The sequence below is a fragment of the Cryptomeria japonica genome, chromosome 1 (genome assembly GCF_030272615.1).
Source record: "Cryptomeria japonica chromosome 1, Sugi_1.0, whole genome shotgun sequence".
In the NCBI taxonomy this organism is placed as follows: Eukaryota; Viridiplantae; Streptophyta; class Pinopsida; order Cupressales; family Cupressaceae; genus Cryptomeria; species Cryptomeria japonica.
The window spans coordinates 517,574,368-517,593,878 of NC_081405.1; the positions used below are offsets into that span (position 1 = coordinate 517,574,368).

The following is a 19,511-nucleotide window of genomic DNA, read 5'->3' on the forward strand; positions in this document are numbered from 1 at the left end:
GAACCAAATAAGCATGTCCTCCAAATTGCAACACTTCAATTCACATATCAGGAAGCCACCAAGCAAATTTTGGACCAGTCTAACAAACACTCACTACCAAAGAACAACAACCAATCTCATCATCAGAGCAACCAGAAGACCTACAAAATTGATAGTACATGATTCACAAAACATTAACATTATATCCAAGTCTACACACCATACTCTCCACAATCTGAAACAAAACATTCTTCCACTTGAACATTAAATACTTTTTCTTGCATATTGAAACTTCTGCTACACTGATCTTCCAAAAACTCCTCATGTAAGCACAACATCTTCACCAAACAATATGACATCTAAACACTCAATTCCATTGAACACCTAACGTATCCACCAAACAATATGACAATATCTTAACACTCAATTCCACTGAACATCTCTCACCAACTGTCACCAATAGTAGTTTGCACATCACAAGGCTATCTTTGGATTTGACAACATCTAAACCAACAAGTTAAAAATCAATGACAACACGACTTAGATTTCCAACAGGAGTATGTCATGACCCCTTTATTCTAGTACTTTGATTTCTTTATTCTAGTCCGGATTTCAACCATTTTTGCCCTACCTAACAATATTCTATTTGAATTTTTAATTTTTAAACTACATTTGAAAGGAAGAAGATAGAAACTAAAACAAGAAACAACGTAGAAATCACCATGCATAATAAAATTCCATGCTAAGGTGAGTCGCGAGTCTTAACATAGGCGTTGGCCAAGCATGAAATTTGTGAAAACAATAAACTAGGCGGGACATTCCTGAAAAACCTAAACTACTGCTATAATATAAAAACAAATATACTTAAATCATAAAATGAGAATTTTAGCAATCATTAGCATCCACCTGAAAAAGCGTCCTCTTAACCACCCACATACTAATTCTACAAAATCCTTGGAATACCCTGCTGGCGTCTGGTTTGCTGAATCAACCTCACAGCTACAAAGAGATTCTTGCTCATCGTCATTGAAAAAAACAAACCTCTTATATTTGTGTCCCTTAAACAGTGCTTACGAAAATGAGATACATTTCTATATCAATTACCTTTCTCAATTACTAATCAGCCGACTAAATCCATGTTAGATGATCGTTATTTAATTTGTTGCGTAAATAAGAAAACAGAACTATTCCAGCTGAATGTGTTAAAATATAATTTTCAAACTAGTAACAAGAAACCAAGATTATTCTTACAAGTTAATAAAAATAATTAGAAACTGAAACAAATATTAAACAAGTGTAAAATAGAAAACACGCATAATATGTCTGACAAGCCTACTAGATAGATGTTTATAAATGGCCTCCAAGTTTCCTTCAAAAAATTATAAAAACCAAAAAAAAAAAAAAAATCATTTGACTAATACGCCCAACTTAACAATGTCATTAAATCAATCACTTGAAATTAACTATATAAAATCAATTGGTTCCTTCTGCATAGAAACTTAAAAAGTTTCAGGCAGAGTGCCCTGAGAAAACACCCAATATAGTATCCATAGATAATTACTTTGTTTCTTTTAACACACTGTACTAATCGCCAAAATTATATGTCATTTTGTTCAATAAGTTGCAGGAGTACAAAACTTCAATAGATATCTCAGATCGAGTGTACTGAAACACGCAATTTTGCAACAAATAATATGATATTTGTATCTCTCAAATGAATATCAGTTAATGCAGATTCAAATATTCAACAGAAATTCACAATTAGTTTAAAATATAACTAATAATGCACCAAATTTGGCGGTGAAATTAATCTTTTCGCAACTCCATAATCTCTTCTCGTCTGATGCCTTCCGCATTCACAACTACTATTTCTAGTCCATCACCCTGAGGAATCACATCACACTCTTATCAATACGATTTAAGTAATACATAGACAATATAAGTGATACACGAACAATGATAAACGACTAAATAAAATATTCTAACATATCAGCAACAAATATCACAGAATTTTGCGTGAAGTTTTGAAAAATGTTCCAATATAGCATAGAAGGAAATACAGTGTATATGTCTCTTTCGGTAGCTGAAGCAAAAATATCCTTCACCAAATCGACTGCTTCAGATTCTGACAGGGGTGTTGTAGCATCCTAAACAACAAGAATAAGAATAAAAATTAGACATTTTCAAAATGAGAATAAACTGGGAAAACATGAATTATGACAACCTTTAACAAAAAATCGTGCTCCTAAAACCAGCGTACATCAAATGCTCAAAACCTCAAACCAACGTTCTAAAATATCCAAAAAAAGAATTTCAAGTTGACATCAACATTGCTTTTGACGTCTACATATTGTTATCAAATTGACAATTTGGGATTTTTATATCTTTTTTTATTTTGGGGGATTGAATTACGTGAAGAAATGATGTAATTAGTGTATGTCCAGATAATCTCAACAATTGGTGTTCATTTTATAGCTTGCAGTACTGTCATTGAGATGAGGTCGAAAATCTTGAAGCTCATTTGTATAGAGGGGTGTAAAATGACTTAGCAAACCAAATTTGACATGCAAGAATTGGCATGAACATATATTTAAGAGTTAAATTACATTTGGTAAATTTTTTCGACAGTTCTTACTTTCTGAGTGGGTTCTTGACTTGCTCCATTGAAAATGAGATGGAACTGCCATGTTTGATAAAAGCTTGGGTTATATCGTTGATTATTATTTTCAATGTTTCATGACTAGAATTTTTGGTAGTTAAATTAAAAGGCTTGACACCATGAAACCTAAAGAGGAGAGTAATTATGAAGTTGCTAATTGTGCTCCTATATAAAGAATAGAAAACATGTAAATGTAGCCTTGTCCATCATAGATTTCTGATTTTGTACTAATTATCAAAATGTCATACAGGAAAGTATAATGAATTACCTAATAATGTCAGCATACCCTAGAGACATCCCCAAGGTTTTTGGACCACCTTAGATATCTAAGATATCCCAAGTACTCAAGGACGGGGATGAGACATTCCATCAATCCCCCCAAAATGTTAAACAATAGGAACATTCCAGCCATTTAACCCCGTCCAAAATGTTGAGGCATCAAACTCAAAGGAGATACCACCTTCAGAGTCTCCCGCGAGCGAATTAACAGTAATAGTGGCATCAGCATGTCCCCTGCAGCCTGTCTTTTCATCAGCCCAAAACAATTTAAATAAAGCTAAAACCTAAATTGAGGGCCCGCCAAGGTCTCCCCCAAGCCATCCCCTCTCCTGCTCCTTGCCTCTTTGTCTGCAATTCTGTTTGACAAAATTACATAGCAGTACCACTATGTCTCATGTAGGATGACTGCTGAGGTAACAACAAAATCATCTATTGTTGAATTGGATAAATAACATGATGATGCATTCATGATGACTTTCTGGTTTCTAAAGAAGTACACACAAATCGTTCATATATTTTGTAATGTACTACAGGAACCTGTGGCCAAGCTTTTTACACCATCCACAAAAACAGAGACATTTTGGGAGCTCAAGGACGAGCAAAAGCAGAAACTGCATATATCCCCTCAATTTGTGGGACATTTCATTTGTAATCAATAATGTAAACTGACTTAAAACTCAAGATGCAAGAATCGGCATGACATATATTTAGAGTTAACTTGTATATCTCAAATATTTTTGCCATATTTTCAATGTTACTGGCTAAAAACCCTTGTTTTCAAGAGCAGGGATGTCTTAGCAGCAGCAATCGGCGACAAAACGCCCTCCGGAGAACTGCCCTACGCACCACCCCCAAAGGGGGCTGTCCAAAGTATAATCATGAAAAGCGGGGAACGTCCCTTGACATCCCCCTCTAGAGAAACACCCTGTCATTCTTGGGGCGGTCAGGGGACATGCAGGCATCACTTGACTGTCCCACGGACAGCAAGTTGTCCCCATGTGCTCATATAAAACAGGTCTGTAGTTTTAGAAACAAAACCTAAAATTCTAAACCCAAACCTAAATGGGATCCCCACCGAGGGCTTCTACTCTCAACAGTTACAAATAAGATAAGCTAGCATGTGCTATATTGCAATAACAAAAAGAAAAACGAGAGGTAATGGAAGAGAAAGGTCCCCTGCATGTTGTAGAAAAGAACATTTAACATTAAAAGATTGAAAAACAGACAAAAAAAATGATTAAGATCCTTGTGGCCTTGAAGGATTTTGATTTGGAGATGGTGGACCCCACCCTGTATAGCAAAAAGAAACATGCAAGGGGTACTACCCTTCAACCCCACTGATGGTTGCTGCCCCCATATCCTTGCTCCAGTTTTGAAAAGCATTTTGAGCTGCACCAGATTAAATACAAAAAAATTGAATTCCATTTATAATTTTAGTTTGCCAAGTGAAGCTTGATTCCAATGAATGCTACTATGGTTACAGTCATATAAATTAAATATAACATCTTCATGATGATGATTGAATTTCACACACTAAGTTATACCAGTTCAGGTTCAGGTTCAGGTCTGTGATTTGGGCTCAGGTACAGAGGTTTGAGTATGTCAGTATGGCAAATAATTGGGATTGGGTTTGTTTTGAGTATGTCTGTACAAAAATACATGAATATATACAGTTTAGCCTAAAAATTGGAATTAAGTTCATATATATATATATATACCATGATACTGTTATATTATCGTAATTTAAAATGTTAAAATTTAGATATATTGTATTAAATTTACAATATGAAAATTTAACATATTATATAATATTAATAACATTATATTAATATTAAAATTTTACTATATTATTTTAAAAATTAAAAAGGACAAGCCATAAAACCCCTAACAGCTCCACAAATGTCCAAAACTTAAAAATAAAAAATGAAAAAATGAAAGGAGTTGCCAACTTAAAACAGCAGCAGCACCAACAATAATAACACCACCACCAAAACACCATCATTTTAACACACATATTAACTGGCTATCATTTGATAAAGAAGTAGAATAAGGATTAGCACAAAGGAACGGTGCCCTTCCTGCAGCATTTGACTCGGCTTCCTACTTGTAAATGCACTGTTTGTAGAAGTTCACTGCCATTAACATGTCCAAATTATTCTTTCCATCTGTCAAGCACATACTAAAGATAATTGTGATTGAAATGGAACAGAAGTCTGTTGAGATATGAAGTTTCTATTGTGGCCAAGTGGTTAAGAACAAATGTCATAATCAGCCTGAATGTCATGGTGGATAAGTTGAACCCCCTCTTTTTATAGTTTGGAGAGGAATCAAGAAATAAAGCTCAGTCAGCAAAGAACCATTGACTGCAAACTAAGAAAATAGGGTGCAGCGAAAAACCAGGAAAGCAAAATCAATTAAAAATTAAAATTAAAGAGAGGTTGCTGCTTGCACAGGGTTTGCTCTGAGTGCAAAATTTAGAGCATTAGTACATCCAAAGACATACTCAGCCAAATCCAAGGCTTAAAGTCCACATCCCGTCGACTCCCACAGCAGACTAGGCTGGACCAGGTACAAACGAGAGCTGATTCTGGAAGCTTTTCTGAGGGAACCAGTAACTTAAAATTCATAAATGTGTATTGGATTTGCAACTTATTGTGAACCTCTTTGTCAAGTTCTAAGCTCTAGTGAATCCCTTACTTGGGAACATGCTGAATACTGCAACAACTGATTGCCAACTGATTGCAAGGCAAACTTACAAGCATAGCACACAACGGAAGAAAAACAATAGAGACCCAACAAGCTAACGACACATTCCAATTGTAGAGAATGAAATAAGTACAATGCGCTACCAATACGTGAAAATGGACCACACCATGCTACCCAACCCTAAAGACTTTGCATAAAGAGACTTGCACTACAAGCTTTCAATCTAAGCTCTACTGAGTACCCCCTTGGACCACTCTAGCAATACACCAACTTGAACACTACTCAAATACTTCTGAATTGGACTCTTCCAGGTCCAACTGAATATTTAGCCAAATAGAACCCGTTCAAATGACTATGCACCTCAATAAATAAAGCAAACATCAATCTGATATGCATTCACATTGGGAACTTACGCAACTCATCGCCATAGATGTGCACTAAGGAGTAAATCTGATCAACATGGGTATCATCTGCAGATACAGCAATCAACCATTCTTTATTTAAATTGAATCTGACATTTTTTTACCACCCACAACTAACAAGCCATCATAAAATCTAATTGTCATCTGAAAAGAGATGTTCTAAAGAATGATCAACAACTCTAAAATTCCAACATCCATTGATTTTTCCAAGGCCCACATGCAAACCAAGCTGCACCAGGTGAAAACTAATGTGTAAAAGGTTGCACAAGTTATTCAAGGATGCTCAAGATCTTGAATCAAGGTTCTATAAATGAAGCATCTTTCATCATAGGTTTCTGGTTTTGTACTAATTATAAAGAATTCATGCATGAAGTGTAAGCGTTACTTGATAAATTAAGCATACACTAGAGACGCAGCCCCAAGGTTTTGTGCTGTCGTGGACATCCAAGATGTCCTGGGCACTCAAGAACAGGGATGAGGCATTCCATACTTGCCCCAAAACTTGTAAAAAACTGGGGATGTTCCCTAAAACAGGAAACTCAAAGGGACAAAATCCGTGCATCCCCAGTGCCATTTGAAAGTCCCAGGGGCACTGGGTAATCCCTTGCAGCCTGTCTTTTAGACAAACCCCAAAATAAAATATAAAATTATTATTTAAAAAAAAAGCTAAATTGGGAACCCACCAAGGTCCCTCTCCCCAATCCCTAAAACAAAGAAAAAGATTACATAGCAGAATCATTACAATTTGTGTGGGGACAACTCATGAGATTACATAATGATGCACCCGTGATGATTTTTTTTAATTTCAAAGGTGTAGAGCAATTATTTGTATATGTTTACATGTAGTATGCGTTGAAGAGCACACAGTTATACTGAGAGGAGGGGTGAATCAGTATAACAATGAATTTTACCAGTTTAAACTTTTATAACTTCAATCACAAGTATATAACTTATCTCATTAACAAATTCATTGCATACCAACATTCATATGTGATCTAACTAATATGAACACAAGTAGAACACAAGATATATACGTGGAAACCCTTACGGGAGAAAACCACGGCAAATCAATGCGTTTATATGAATATCTTCTTTTACAATGTTCGTAGGCACCAACCCCTACATTTGCGAGCACCAACTCCCAAATCTGAATTTGTGAGCACCTACCCACTGGAAGCACCAACTCCCTAATCCAGAATTAGTGAGCACCAACCCACTTTACATAAATCTGAGTTTCCATCTTTTAATGTTGCTTCAACAACGGATGATGGACATTACAATCTTTTCAAATCTGTACATATACTTTCCTTCACACACACATACACACACACACACATATATTTCTTTTCACCACTGTATATACTCTCTTCCACAAATCTGCATATATTTGCTGCTGTATACAATCTGCCTTTTACTCTTCCCAACAAATCTGCCATAAAAACTTTCTCGAATCTGCTATAAATTCTTCCACAAATCTGCTACCTTTTCATCTGTATTATCACCCGTTTCACACATTTTTTTTTTTTGACTGAATCATATTTTTCAGAATTATTTACACCTCTTATCACATCCATGTCTTTTATCAAACAAATCGCTTCCCTTGAGAACTAATTTAATCCTTAATAAATCGCATTATTATTATTTTTTATTTGCACATCGCACACTTTTTAAAAAACTACTTTCATTAGTTTCCTTTTTATGAACCGGTACTTGCTCTTAAGAAGATCGTCCATTAATTTGTTTGTTCTTAATAACAAATCGTTGCTTCTCTCTTAATAAAGTAGTTGGCATACAGTTTAAGGGACTCCGTAATATTGAATTGCTAATAACTCTAGTATATACATTAAATGGCTGCATTATGATGAACGTATTGTGTTTCCAGAAAACACTTATAAGCTCCTCGACCTGCTAAGGAGATTCAGCATGAATGGTGCCTTCACACTTTTATTAATCCACCGCTTTGTATGAGATTATGAGTGTTGCCATTGCTGTATTGATAAAGGTCCAGCATACAGATTGCTGTTAACAGTGGTCACTGTCTGTAGTTTAACTTTAAATTGGAGAACAAGATTAATGGCTTGGTCATTGCTTTACACTTCATTATGCAAAGGTGTTTGTTAGTGTTGCCTTTCTATAATAAAATCTCTTCAATCATCTTTAACTCCTGCCTATACTAATGTCTAATCCGTTTCCTCTTGCTGCACATGTTCGATTCATTATTATGTATGCATTACATAATAAATGGCAATTGTTTCATAAAATTATTTACTGTTTACTTTCTTAATGTAGAGTCAATCCATTCATAAACTTTTTAAAGATCATTGTTACCAAGATCCTGTTAGCTGTCATATAGTAATCACTGTTCTTTTATTCATTGTTTATAATTAATATAAACAAATTAATGGCAATTGCTGCACACTCAATATACAGTGTCGTTCCTTTTTTTAATTCACTACTCTATTACTTCGTTGATTTAGAAATCTTTGACTCTCAAACATGATTGTTCTCCCATACTTACCGCTACTCAAGACTTAGCTATGTTAGAAATCTTTGATTCTCAAACATGATTGTTCTCCCATACTTACCGCTACTCAAGACTTAGCTATGTGATCGAATTAGAAACCGAAGATGACAATGAAGTCTATGTAATCTAATGAAGTCGACAGGTCACTTGTTACTTGGTTCTGTATGCATACTGTATTACTGCTGCATATTGATGCCTTTTCAATTGTTGTGGTCAATATCCATACTTATCCAGTGAAGACAAAAGGTGTGTATGATATACCAAGACTCCACAAGTTTGACTTCTCAACCTTGAGTGATCTTAGTCACTGCATCTTCGACCTCTTTTACTGCTGCCTTTCTTCAAGTTTGGACAACTTGTCACCATATATATCCTACGATGCATTATCAAATCGAATCCATTATTGGATGCATTATATATTCTTTGGTTTCTATTACTGAAATAAGGAAGTCGCTGTCAATGATATCGCCTCATCTACATTACTTTTGTCTTTTCTTCTTGCCAGCAAAAGTTGCAGTTCACATGGTGAATCTCTTACATACATTGCAACTCACCATGAAGTCAACTTTGTAGTCACTGCCTTTGCCCAGTGTTAACTGTATAATACATGTTGTCCTTTAACTGTCATTGTTTGCCACAGAGCCTTACCTGAACATGGATGATGATTGCTTGCATAGATTCGTCAGACTTCCATGTCTTCAACAATGCCCGAGACATATCTAATACGATACTCGGTGACTATGTAAGAGATCGGTCATCATAGGAACAACTCTTTTGAAATCCTTAATTTTTGTATTGTTACTTTATTTTCATTTGACTTCATAATGACAGTGACGATGCTTTATATATGCCTTCTTCAATATCTGTTGGTGAGACTTTATCAGAAATTTGGCAATTTGATTAATGTATTCTGCATCCTCGGTATTTGGGCTAATTATTTTGGCATAAGAATATATCTTTCCTTAACATCAACGATATTGTCATTGCTGCATATGTTCACTGCATACCCACATCTTGTATATGGAGTTCATCTTCAATTCTGATCATTAATCTGATCATGGAGATGTCTTCTTCATATAAATCACAGCTATCCAATTCCTTACCCATCACCTTTGACATGATTAATTTGTCTTATTGCATCTTTGACATCAATGACAATACTTCCATCATGCCTGTGTTGGGACAAGACATACCCACCCTATCCCTGTAAAAAGGGCAGAAAATGGGTGCATCCCCTTAATTTTGGTAATATTTCTGGAGACATGACCCTCTATCATTGTGGAGTACAAAGGAGGTGCCTTGCCCTCCTTGTGGTCGTCAGGAAGCCCCAATTGCATGTAGTTACAAAAGAGTTATCAAGAAACTGCTGTCACCAAGGATGATGACATTAAGCAGGGTTCACCTTCTTACAGACAAATAAATTTTGCCTATTAACTTTAGCAACAATTTTAGCTGTCTTGCTCTTGCTTTTGTACTACACTTTTTCTGTTTTTCTCTTGCTCCTTGTTTGATTAGTTATCTGTAACATGTCTTCTATGTTGGCATTAAATTAATGTTTTATATGAATGTAATGATAATTGTCAATAAATGGTATTTTATGCATCTAACATGTGGGTCTTCGGTGCATTTCAGTGTTCCACAGGGGGCATACCCACAACACCACCCTCATGTCATGATCAAAAGGCATAAGTTATCAAAAGATCCAAGGGCATAAGTTATCTACAAATAAAGGCATCATGTCATGATAAATACTGAAGTTGGTTAATGCATCCGCATGATAATTTCGCTCCCTATAAACGTGTTTGATTGTGAAGACCTCAAATTTATTTGTTAAGAAAGGGCCAAATTTGATTTCTGTTGATTTTCCAATTCAGCACCCCAGTCCCAGGCCCTCCAAAGCAGCACCAATCAACTGTCCATCATTATCTCTCCCAATGCAACCAGCCCCAAAGATGCCTAGAATGCCACTAGAAGCCCCATCAAAGTCTAGCTTACTCCATCCCACCAAAGAGGCCATCCATTTGATGTCTTTCCTTAGATGTTAAGGGATGAACCCCATTAACTCCATTAATAGAAGAATTTATAATTTGTATTATTATTTTATAATATAAAGTTAAACATATTTAATAATAATTTGTAGTTATTTATTATTTATTTAATAATTATATATTATATATTAAATATTAATTATATTAAAATATTTAAATTTTATAATACTAAAAATATATATTATTGAAACGGTTGTGTACAAATGACAAGGCTGATGGCCTGAAGTTTAAAAAATAGTTAAAAAACCTGCTGTCACCAAGGAGGATGACCTTTAGCAGGGTTCGCCCTCTTACAGACAAATTTTGCCATTTTTTGGCTCAAAGCAACAAGCTGAGATAAAGCTTAGTTTAGCGATAATTTTAGCTGTCTTGCTCTTGCATTTGTACTATAGTTTTCCTGTTTTTCTCTTGCTCCTTGTTTGTTTGATTACTTGTCTGTAATGTGTCTTCTACGTTGAGATTAAGTTAATGTTTTATATAAGAGTAATGATCATTGATAATTGTCAATAAATGATATTTTATGCATCTAACATGTCAGTGTTTGGTGTATTTCAGTGTTCCATTGGGGTTGCATCTCCAAACCCCATCCCTACTCCAAAAAAGGGGCACGTTTCTGAGGCAGGGACATCCCCAAGATGCACGTTTTCCGGATCTTGGTTGTGTTGACGTGGCTAAAATCGTATCACTACAACTTTATCCGGCCAACGCATAATAGAATTTACTCGTTGAGTATCCTATCCTCTCTTGTATAAGGAATCCCTAATGCTGTTTTAGTTGATCAATGGGGATGACCTCAAGGTTCCAAATGTCAGGTCATGACTGCGAGATAACTCAATGGTATGATGTGTTTTGCTGGGAGCACAAGGGGCCTTACATTTGCAACAAGCTGGTCTGCTGCGATTTTGGAACTGGGAAATAAAAACAAAGGAGAAAGGTTTAGGAGACCTAAAATTAACAAGACTGGTGTGCGAGTAGATGGATTCGACGTAACCAATCCCTGCTTGGCCTAAATAACTCACAACCTCACAAGAACGGTGCAATCTTCAAGGGGACTTAGAAGATTTTCAGATTGCAGGTGCATACCTAAGCACCCAATTCTAGCGCAGCTCAAACGGACACCTGCAATTGAACTAAGCACAATTTTAAAGGCTCGGACTAACCATACATAGGGATACACAATCAGCATATCCCCAATGGTATAGCATATCCCCAATGGTATGAACCTGAATCCATCAAATACTTGCACACCGAAAAGGATCTATCTAACCTGTTGAAGGAAACCATGCAAACAGAATAAAACCAAGTTGATAAACACCAAATCAATATCCATATATCGATTTCAGCTGCTATTACAACAATTTCTGCAACATTTCTACGCTACTCCTAACTACTAAAATCTAACCTTCTACAAAAACTCTAACTATCTAACTAGAATCTAACAATCTAACCCTTTACAATGAGAGGCATCCTGCCTTTTATAGATTTTACAAATTGAATGAGGCCAGGATTGACTGCATCCAACAGTCCTGATCTGCCTTAAGAACTTGGCAGCTTTAACCCATGCCTATTCAATCGTCAGTTATCCTCCCAACCACATTTCCAACTACCTACAACTATTTGGCATCAATTCAGGTCAATCCGGTAGTTGGACATAACTGATATGTGTCCCTTTGTTTTGAATACATTAGCTAGGGCCCACAGGCAGCTCTCTTTTTACAATAAACAATTTCAGTTTTTAAACTGATTTTCTGGAATTTCTTCCAGCTATGCATTTTTTTTGAGAAAGCATATTTTGTAACATTTTGTGTTCTTGGTCTTCAATCTCGTTGGTGGACTTCAACTTGTCGTCCGATAGTAGTGCGTTTCCCTGTGCTTCGCCGCTTCGACCTTGCGCCCTACAACACGTTCTTGGCTTCGATCGCGATCCTATCTTCTCGACGTTGTTGATCTGCAAATAATCAATTTTCACTTAAATTAATCACTTTGAAAAATTAAATACATTAATTTAACAAATATTAAATTTTAGGGCAATGTCGGGCTTTGTTTTGGCGAAGGCGAAAGATGATTACTCTTAAAACAAAATAACTCCCCCTATATAGATGAAATTTCGGGCTTAGTTATGAAAATGCGAGACTTCCATTTCTTCCCTTTCACTTTATGTTATAATTTCGAACTTTACACTACGCTTAAAGGAGAAATTCGGCTAACGTGAGATATTGAAATGGGCCCAAACTCGGGTTTGTTAGGTAGAATAAATAAATCGACCCCCTTTGGTTTAATTGCAAATTCGGTTACTTGGTTCAGAATGAACGATTTTGTTTTGTTTCTTTTGCTTATTAAAAATTCGGCTTTTGAGACTAAATGTGCGATTTTGATATCTTGCAACAATAAATTTTTTACCAAACTTTATCTTTAGTTTGATTTTTGCCTAGCTTTGGAGAAATTCGGGCATCTTGTATGCATTGGACGATTTTTGGTGTTTGCATGCCCTCTAAAAATCGAATTTCGGGAAAATTAGGGTTTTTGCGCGATTTGGAGGAAATGCACAATTCCTGCAAAGTCGGAGAAAGCACCAAACTTAGGTTGAACAAACGCCCAAAACCATTCGCCAATAAATCGGCCAATTTAGCTTCAAATCGCGATTTTCGGCTTATGAGCTTAGAATGCAAACTTTAGTCTTTCTTTGTAATTTTCGGCCAAATGAGCCTATTTGTGCGATTTTGTTGTCTTTTCGGCTCAAAAGTTTTTATTTATTTATTCTTGGCTCTTTGAATTTTTGGCTTACCAAGCTGAATTGCACGACTAGAGCTCCTTCGTCATTTTCGGCCAATAAAGACTTATTGCGCGAACTTGGGTTTAGCATGTTTTGAAATGCCCTCCTCCAAACCCAAACTTTCGCATTGACTGCGCGAATTTGCTTATGTTAATGAGATTAAGCTACTTGGCATGTCTTGCGCGATTTTGGAGTGCCGGGAATTTCACGGCTTAGAAGGGGATTTTGAAAGTTTTACAAATTTCGGGGAAATGAGAGGATTTCGCAAATTTAGACTTTCTGCTCTTAACGCCTTCTATGAATTTCGGGTCTTTAAGGCGAAATGTGAGATTTATCTTGAGTTTTAAAACTTCGGCCAACTAAGGCGTTTTGTGTGAATGCCTTTGTTGAAGCTTTTCGGCATTTGAGAGGACTGGTGAACTTGGACGCTCTTCACCCTTTCGGCTTAGGACGAGATTTCGGGAGTTTTTAATTTGTTTACCTCTTTTTCGGCCTACTAGCCGATTTTGTGAGTTTTGAGTTTTTCGGCCTAAATGGCCAAAATGCACAGCTTAGCCCTCCTTCAATTTCGGCTTACAAGGGGATTCTACAAGTTTTTACTAATTTGGGGCAGATGATAGGATTATGCAAATTTACCCTTTGAAGTTTAGTTTCGGCCTCACAGGAGACCTTGCGTGAATTTGTTCTATTAGCCAATTTCGGCCTATGAGCTTACTTCGCAAGTTTTACCCTTTTATCATTTTCGGCCAGACCGATTTTGCAAACACTAGATTTTGGGCTCCTAAGTTGTTTTGCACGAATTTGTTCATTTTCGATCTCTGATGCCCTTTTGCACGAACTTTCTCACATTTCGGCCTAGGAGGCCGATTTGTGCCTTTTCGAACATGAAAATCTGCCTTAGAAGCCGAATTGTGCTTTAAGTTGTCGGCCTAAGTGAATGAATGGCGTGATTTAGTTATGGATGCCTCCCTCTGTTACCTCAGCATTCTGAGTCGAAATGTCTCTCTCTTCACACTTTACAAAATTCACAAAAATGCCAACTTTCTCCACTTTAGGGATTATCCCCTCCTACATGGGGATTTTGGTGATCGCAATCAGTCTGAAGGAAGACACTTGAATCTTGAAGCACAAATGACCCACATTCAATGCATTATTGGTCATGGAGGGCTTTGACTTGATTGAACTATTTCAATAGTTTCCTCTCCTTCTACCAAGGGCAAGCAAAATGGGGGTCCTTGTCAAAAGGACGGGGATGTGTTGCAAACTGCACAACAGGTTGGAATGGTGCAAGGTGAGATGACAGCCATGTCATCTTTCAAGAGGAGCATCCCTCTTGTTTTGAGTCTCTATGGCTTTTGGGGACAAATAACCTCCATTTGGGTAGGGGCAGTCCATAAAATTATGTGGATTCAAAAAGAGATCTTTAATGGTACCAAAAATCTGCAAATTCTTGCATATTTGGATTCTTCTCAAAAAATTGTGCAATTTCAAAATAAACAGAAACTTGTTTCAAATTCATATGGAATAGTTATGGCTCCGGGAAGTTGGAGCCCATAAAGTATCATAAACTGGCAATTTCTAAAGTGCATTTGATGAAAGGTGTCAATTTTAAAATCACCCCTGCTAGAAAGAGATGGTTTCACTTTGTGAGAAGAAATGTCCAATGGCACTCCAAATTCTTGGTTTTTTTTACTTCTAGCAACTTTTGGACCGTATGCCATTGTAAATGTATTTTAAGCATCAATTGATAGAGAATTCAATAGTTCATGAAGGGAATTGATTTCAGATTTCACAGTTCCTAACTTCCTAGTTAACATTTTGCCATTGTGTTAAAAATCTTAGGCTAGTGGTGTGCTCAAGTGGCCTAGGGCTGTATTTGCCATTGAAGTAGTGGATTTTAAGTGAGTTGTCACTCACAGTTTTGCTTAAGTTTTCTCCCACGCATAGGTTTCTTTATGGTTAATCATTTGTCTTCTTAATTGTGCAGGGTGTTTGCTCTCATTAACACAATGCAAGTTAATTGACTGGCAACTTAAAAAACTTCATTTCTTTCATTTAATCTATATGTTGATGTCTAATGTATAAAATATATGTCCTATTTTAAAGATCACACCTCCCTAGCTTTCAGATCAATTTGCATTTATCATCCCTCAATATCTAATGTCTGTAGTTTGGAGCTTCTGTATGCAATCTTAGGTTGAACAGTAAACTGCAAACATTAACAACAGTTTTAGAGGCATTTTAATACTTTTAATGAAAATAATTTATTTGTGAATGAAAAAAAAAAAAGGGCAACAAAAGTGGAAAACAAGATCAGGACTCTGCCCTACAGCATAGAAGTAAAATAAAATTGAGCAACATATAAATATTCCAGAGTCATGCAAGATATGCCAGACAAATGAATGCAAACACACCTTAGCTGGCAAGAGAAGAGGACTTGGGGATTTAAGCTGATTGTCAAGAACAGGCATCATAAGTGTTGAGCCAGTCCCCTGAGATCCATAGCCTACTCGTTCATATGAGCCAACTGCATCATATGTGTAAACACAGCCTTTTCCTGTGGCAATGTAAATTTACTTGCACTATCAGCATTACTCTTACTATAAATAATTTAACAAATCAATTTCTTTTTGTCTTGTATGAATTCTAAACTCAAATATACTCTGTTACGTAGCTTACCTTCACTGTCTAGACCACCTAAAACATTGAAAGAATAGTATGGGAAAAATCGTTTGTAGTAAAGAGTGTTTGAGAGTAGCTGTGCCATGGCAGGGCAACTCATTTGCTTGTTATGCTGATGCTGATAAATCTACAATTACCAGATCCATTATTAATTCTATGAACATATATCTATTTGTTTCAAAAGTTATCACAATCAAAATGATCAAAAACAATAAGCATCAAGCAGTCAATGGGGTAAAAAGAACATATCACAAAACAGACTCATACGGGTGAGCGAGATGTTTGTCTACCACATTAATCAAGAAGATAGAATCTGTGAACGATCACAAAATTCATGATGTTCATAAGGAAAAGATGTATAACCTGCATAGCTTGCAATCTGATTTCTTCAATCTTTAAAACTAAAGCCTCCTCCTAAATAAAAGAGTTCTTGATTCAACTAAGCATAGTAAACAACACACAGCTCACATTATAATTACAAGCAAGCTTGCTGGGAAGACTAATATTGTTCTAATATCATTCCTCTAACTAATAGCTAACACAAGCTTTCAAAATTAAAGCATGCACCATGCAGAAAGCCGAGAGATAATGATCCACCCATCACAAATGAAAACTAGCACAAATAAAGAGCAAACCTATTATCGATGGCACCTAGAAAGTTAATCCAGATGATCGGAGGGGGTAGTATTCTCAGCGACAGCGAGGGTGGATTTGTGATGCCTGCACAGTTAGTATAAGAACTTTGCAGAAGTGAAGGCCGTCTTTACAGATATCCAACTAGCTAAAAATATAAAGAATTCTCACATTATAATCAAGGAGGGCTCTCTGAACATAAACAAATGTCTTAGAGAAGGTAACATAATCAATCTCTTAGAAAAGAAATTTCCCCTGGCTGGAGCATCAAACATATAATAGATGAAATGGATACTATTAAGGCCTTCAAGGAAATTAAAATTTGCCACATCTATAGAGAAGGTAACAAGATGGATAATAAGATGACCAATAAAGGTGTCTATGCTTCAAGGTTAGATAAATGGGTTGAGGTAGATTCCCTACCTAGCAACATTATCTTATGTCTAAGAGATGAGACCCCAGTGTACCCATTTGTCTTATGCTTTCTATGATATAATGTATATATGTGTGGAATGAAGAAGAGCTTTGGCTTATCCTGAAACAAAATCTTCACAATCAGATAATAGCACCTGAGATTCCCTAAATAGTATAGAAACTCGAAATAGAAACTGAATGTTACTATGCTCACAGGATTAAAAAATGAGAAGATGTGACTATCCTATCGGGGCAAGTTCAACTCCTCCAAGCAGTGCTGCAAACTCATTCTATATTCTTAAAGGCATCTAAAAAATAACCAAAACACAATCTAAGATTCTGAGCAACTTCCTCCAGCAAGTAACTTGGAAGGGGAAAATCACTCTCTTGAAATGGGAAGGAATCTGAATCTTAAAATATATTGGAGGGAGGGGATGGAGAGCAAGGAAGGTGGGTATAGCTGGGGTGTGAAGGAATTGGGGGAACCAAAATTCAGGAACCTTAAATTGTACTTTGGAAGCACAGCTTGTAGAAGATTTTTATGCACAGCTGGTGAAGATTTTTATGCAAGCACCTCAGCCTTGGAGCCAAATGTTTAAAGCAAAATACCTAGATGTCATGGATTCAGGGATAATCTTCACAGCCAACTATCTATGCAAGGAGTCCCATATCTGGAGCATTGTCCAATCCCTGCTAGTATATCATTGACAAAAGATGGAGCTTAGAAATTAAAGATGGTGCTTCAGTACAATCTGACTCTCATTTGGACAGCATGGTATGTGACTCCTGGATTACCAAGAATGTTTTGGGGCACTACAAAACAATCTAAAAAGAGTTCCAGTACACCATGCAACTCAACCCCCATCCATTGAGGTTCTGAATAACTGTTTCTTCTGTAAGAAATCAATTTGCAGAACAACCAGAAGTACTGTGGTTTATGGGAAGAATGCTTATCAGCCCTTGTGCCTGTCTATTAGATTGAGTGGTCTCCAAAGTACACATGATTTAAAAGGATTATCCCAAACGAGAATCTCATTCAAAAGAGAATCTTTCCACACATGAATCATTGATATTTATACTTTAAAAAAATCATGGGTCCATCCTTTTTTAAGAATCCTTTGAATCCAATAATTTCTTAATTTGCCATTATTATTTCTTTCTAACAAGCCTTATAAAGTCCATCCTTGTAGAATAAAATTATCTTAATCCATACATACCATGCAATCAATAAATAATAGATTATAATACTTTCTTAAGAACTGGGCTTTTAATTCGAGATCAATTCTTTTTCCCTAATGTAACTTTTACATGGCCGACACTTCGAAATTTAAGAGACTTTGCCACAGGAATAAGCAAAATGGTGAGTGAGTGAACTAATCAGCAGGTCGAGGGCCACCCGATTCTCAACTCTAAAAAAGGGAAGAGTGCCAGATAAAGGTAAGGTACAGCTTTAGGCACTCTGTCAGCCCTCACAAATATCAAGATGAGGACAACAGTTTTGCTATCTCCATACATGTTACACAAATCCTCAAAATGCACTATTTGATGTTCATCTCAGCCCTCTCTTGGGATTTGGGACAATACTTGTAACAACATACATTTATCATAATCCATATAAACCATGTGAATAATCATACTTGCTTAAGAACTGTGTTATTTGATTTGCATTAAATTTTTTCCCTGATGTCACAATTACAGATCTGATACTTCTAGACTAGCCATCTTTCAAAAAATACAAACTGAATCTGAGAGGCTTTGCCACGGGAGTTCACACTTTACTTTTCAGAAATATATACTCAAGAAATAACCTTGACTCCCGCCACAGGGAGGAAACAAAACGAGTGGTGAGTGCTAGTAAACCAATCAACAGATTGACAGTCACTTGATTCACAATGGTAAGAGGAGCACTAAACAAAGCTGGGGTACAGTTTTTCAGTGTCCAGCCAGGCCTCCCCACTTTCACAATGAAAACTGTGATCCAGTCATCCCCATACTTGTTGCATGAACCCTCAATATGCGATATTTGATGTTCATCTTGTAGAACACAAAAGTACTACTGAGAGGGGGGAGGAAGGGGGGGAGACGGTGGGTGAATCAGTAGTACAGAAACTTTTGTCTTTTTAACAACTTTAATCTGAAAACTGTAAGACTTGAAAGAGCAACAACTAAGACTCAAATAATGCAACAACAAGAGCACAATGCACAAGATTTTACGTGGAAACCCAATGTGGGAAACCCAAGGTGAGAAATGCCGCTAGGATCTACTGTCCTAATCCGGCCTCACAATTAAAATTCTTTACAACCTTTAAGGGTGCCAACCCTAACGAGTCACCAAACCCCTTTATGAGCACCAACTCAACCAACAATACAACTGGAAACACAAACACCAATT

At 36.5% G+C, this 19,511-nt stretch overlaps 1 protein-coding gene across 3 annotated transcripts in view; it reads right to left on the reverse strand.

The window, feature by feature from the left end:
• Positions 1-1,419: 1,419 nt before the first annotated feature.
• Positions 1,420-19,511, reverse strand: part of LOC131070318 (proteasome subunit beta type-1) — an 83,410-nt gene continuing 65,318 nt past the window's right edge. For all 3 annotated transcript variants that reach the window (XM_058005827.2, XM_058005829.2, XM_058005828.2), the window contains 4 exons: positions 16,070-16,199; positions 15,805-15,947; positions 2,040-2,126; positions 1,420-1,863 (listed from right to left, as the gene is read on the reverse strand). In XM_058005827.2, the coding sequence (XP_057861810.1) occupies positions 1,786-1,863; positions 2,040-2,126; positions 15,805-15,947; positions 16,070-16,199 (438 nt within the window). In that variant the 3' untranslated portion in view covers positions 1,420-1,785. The remainder of the gene's footprint in view (positions 1,864-2,039; positions 2,127-15,804; positions 15,948-16,069; positions 16,200-19,511) is intronic.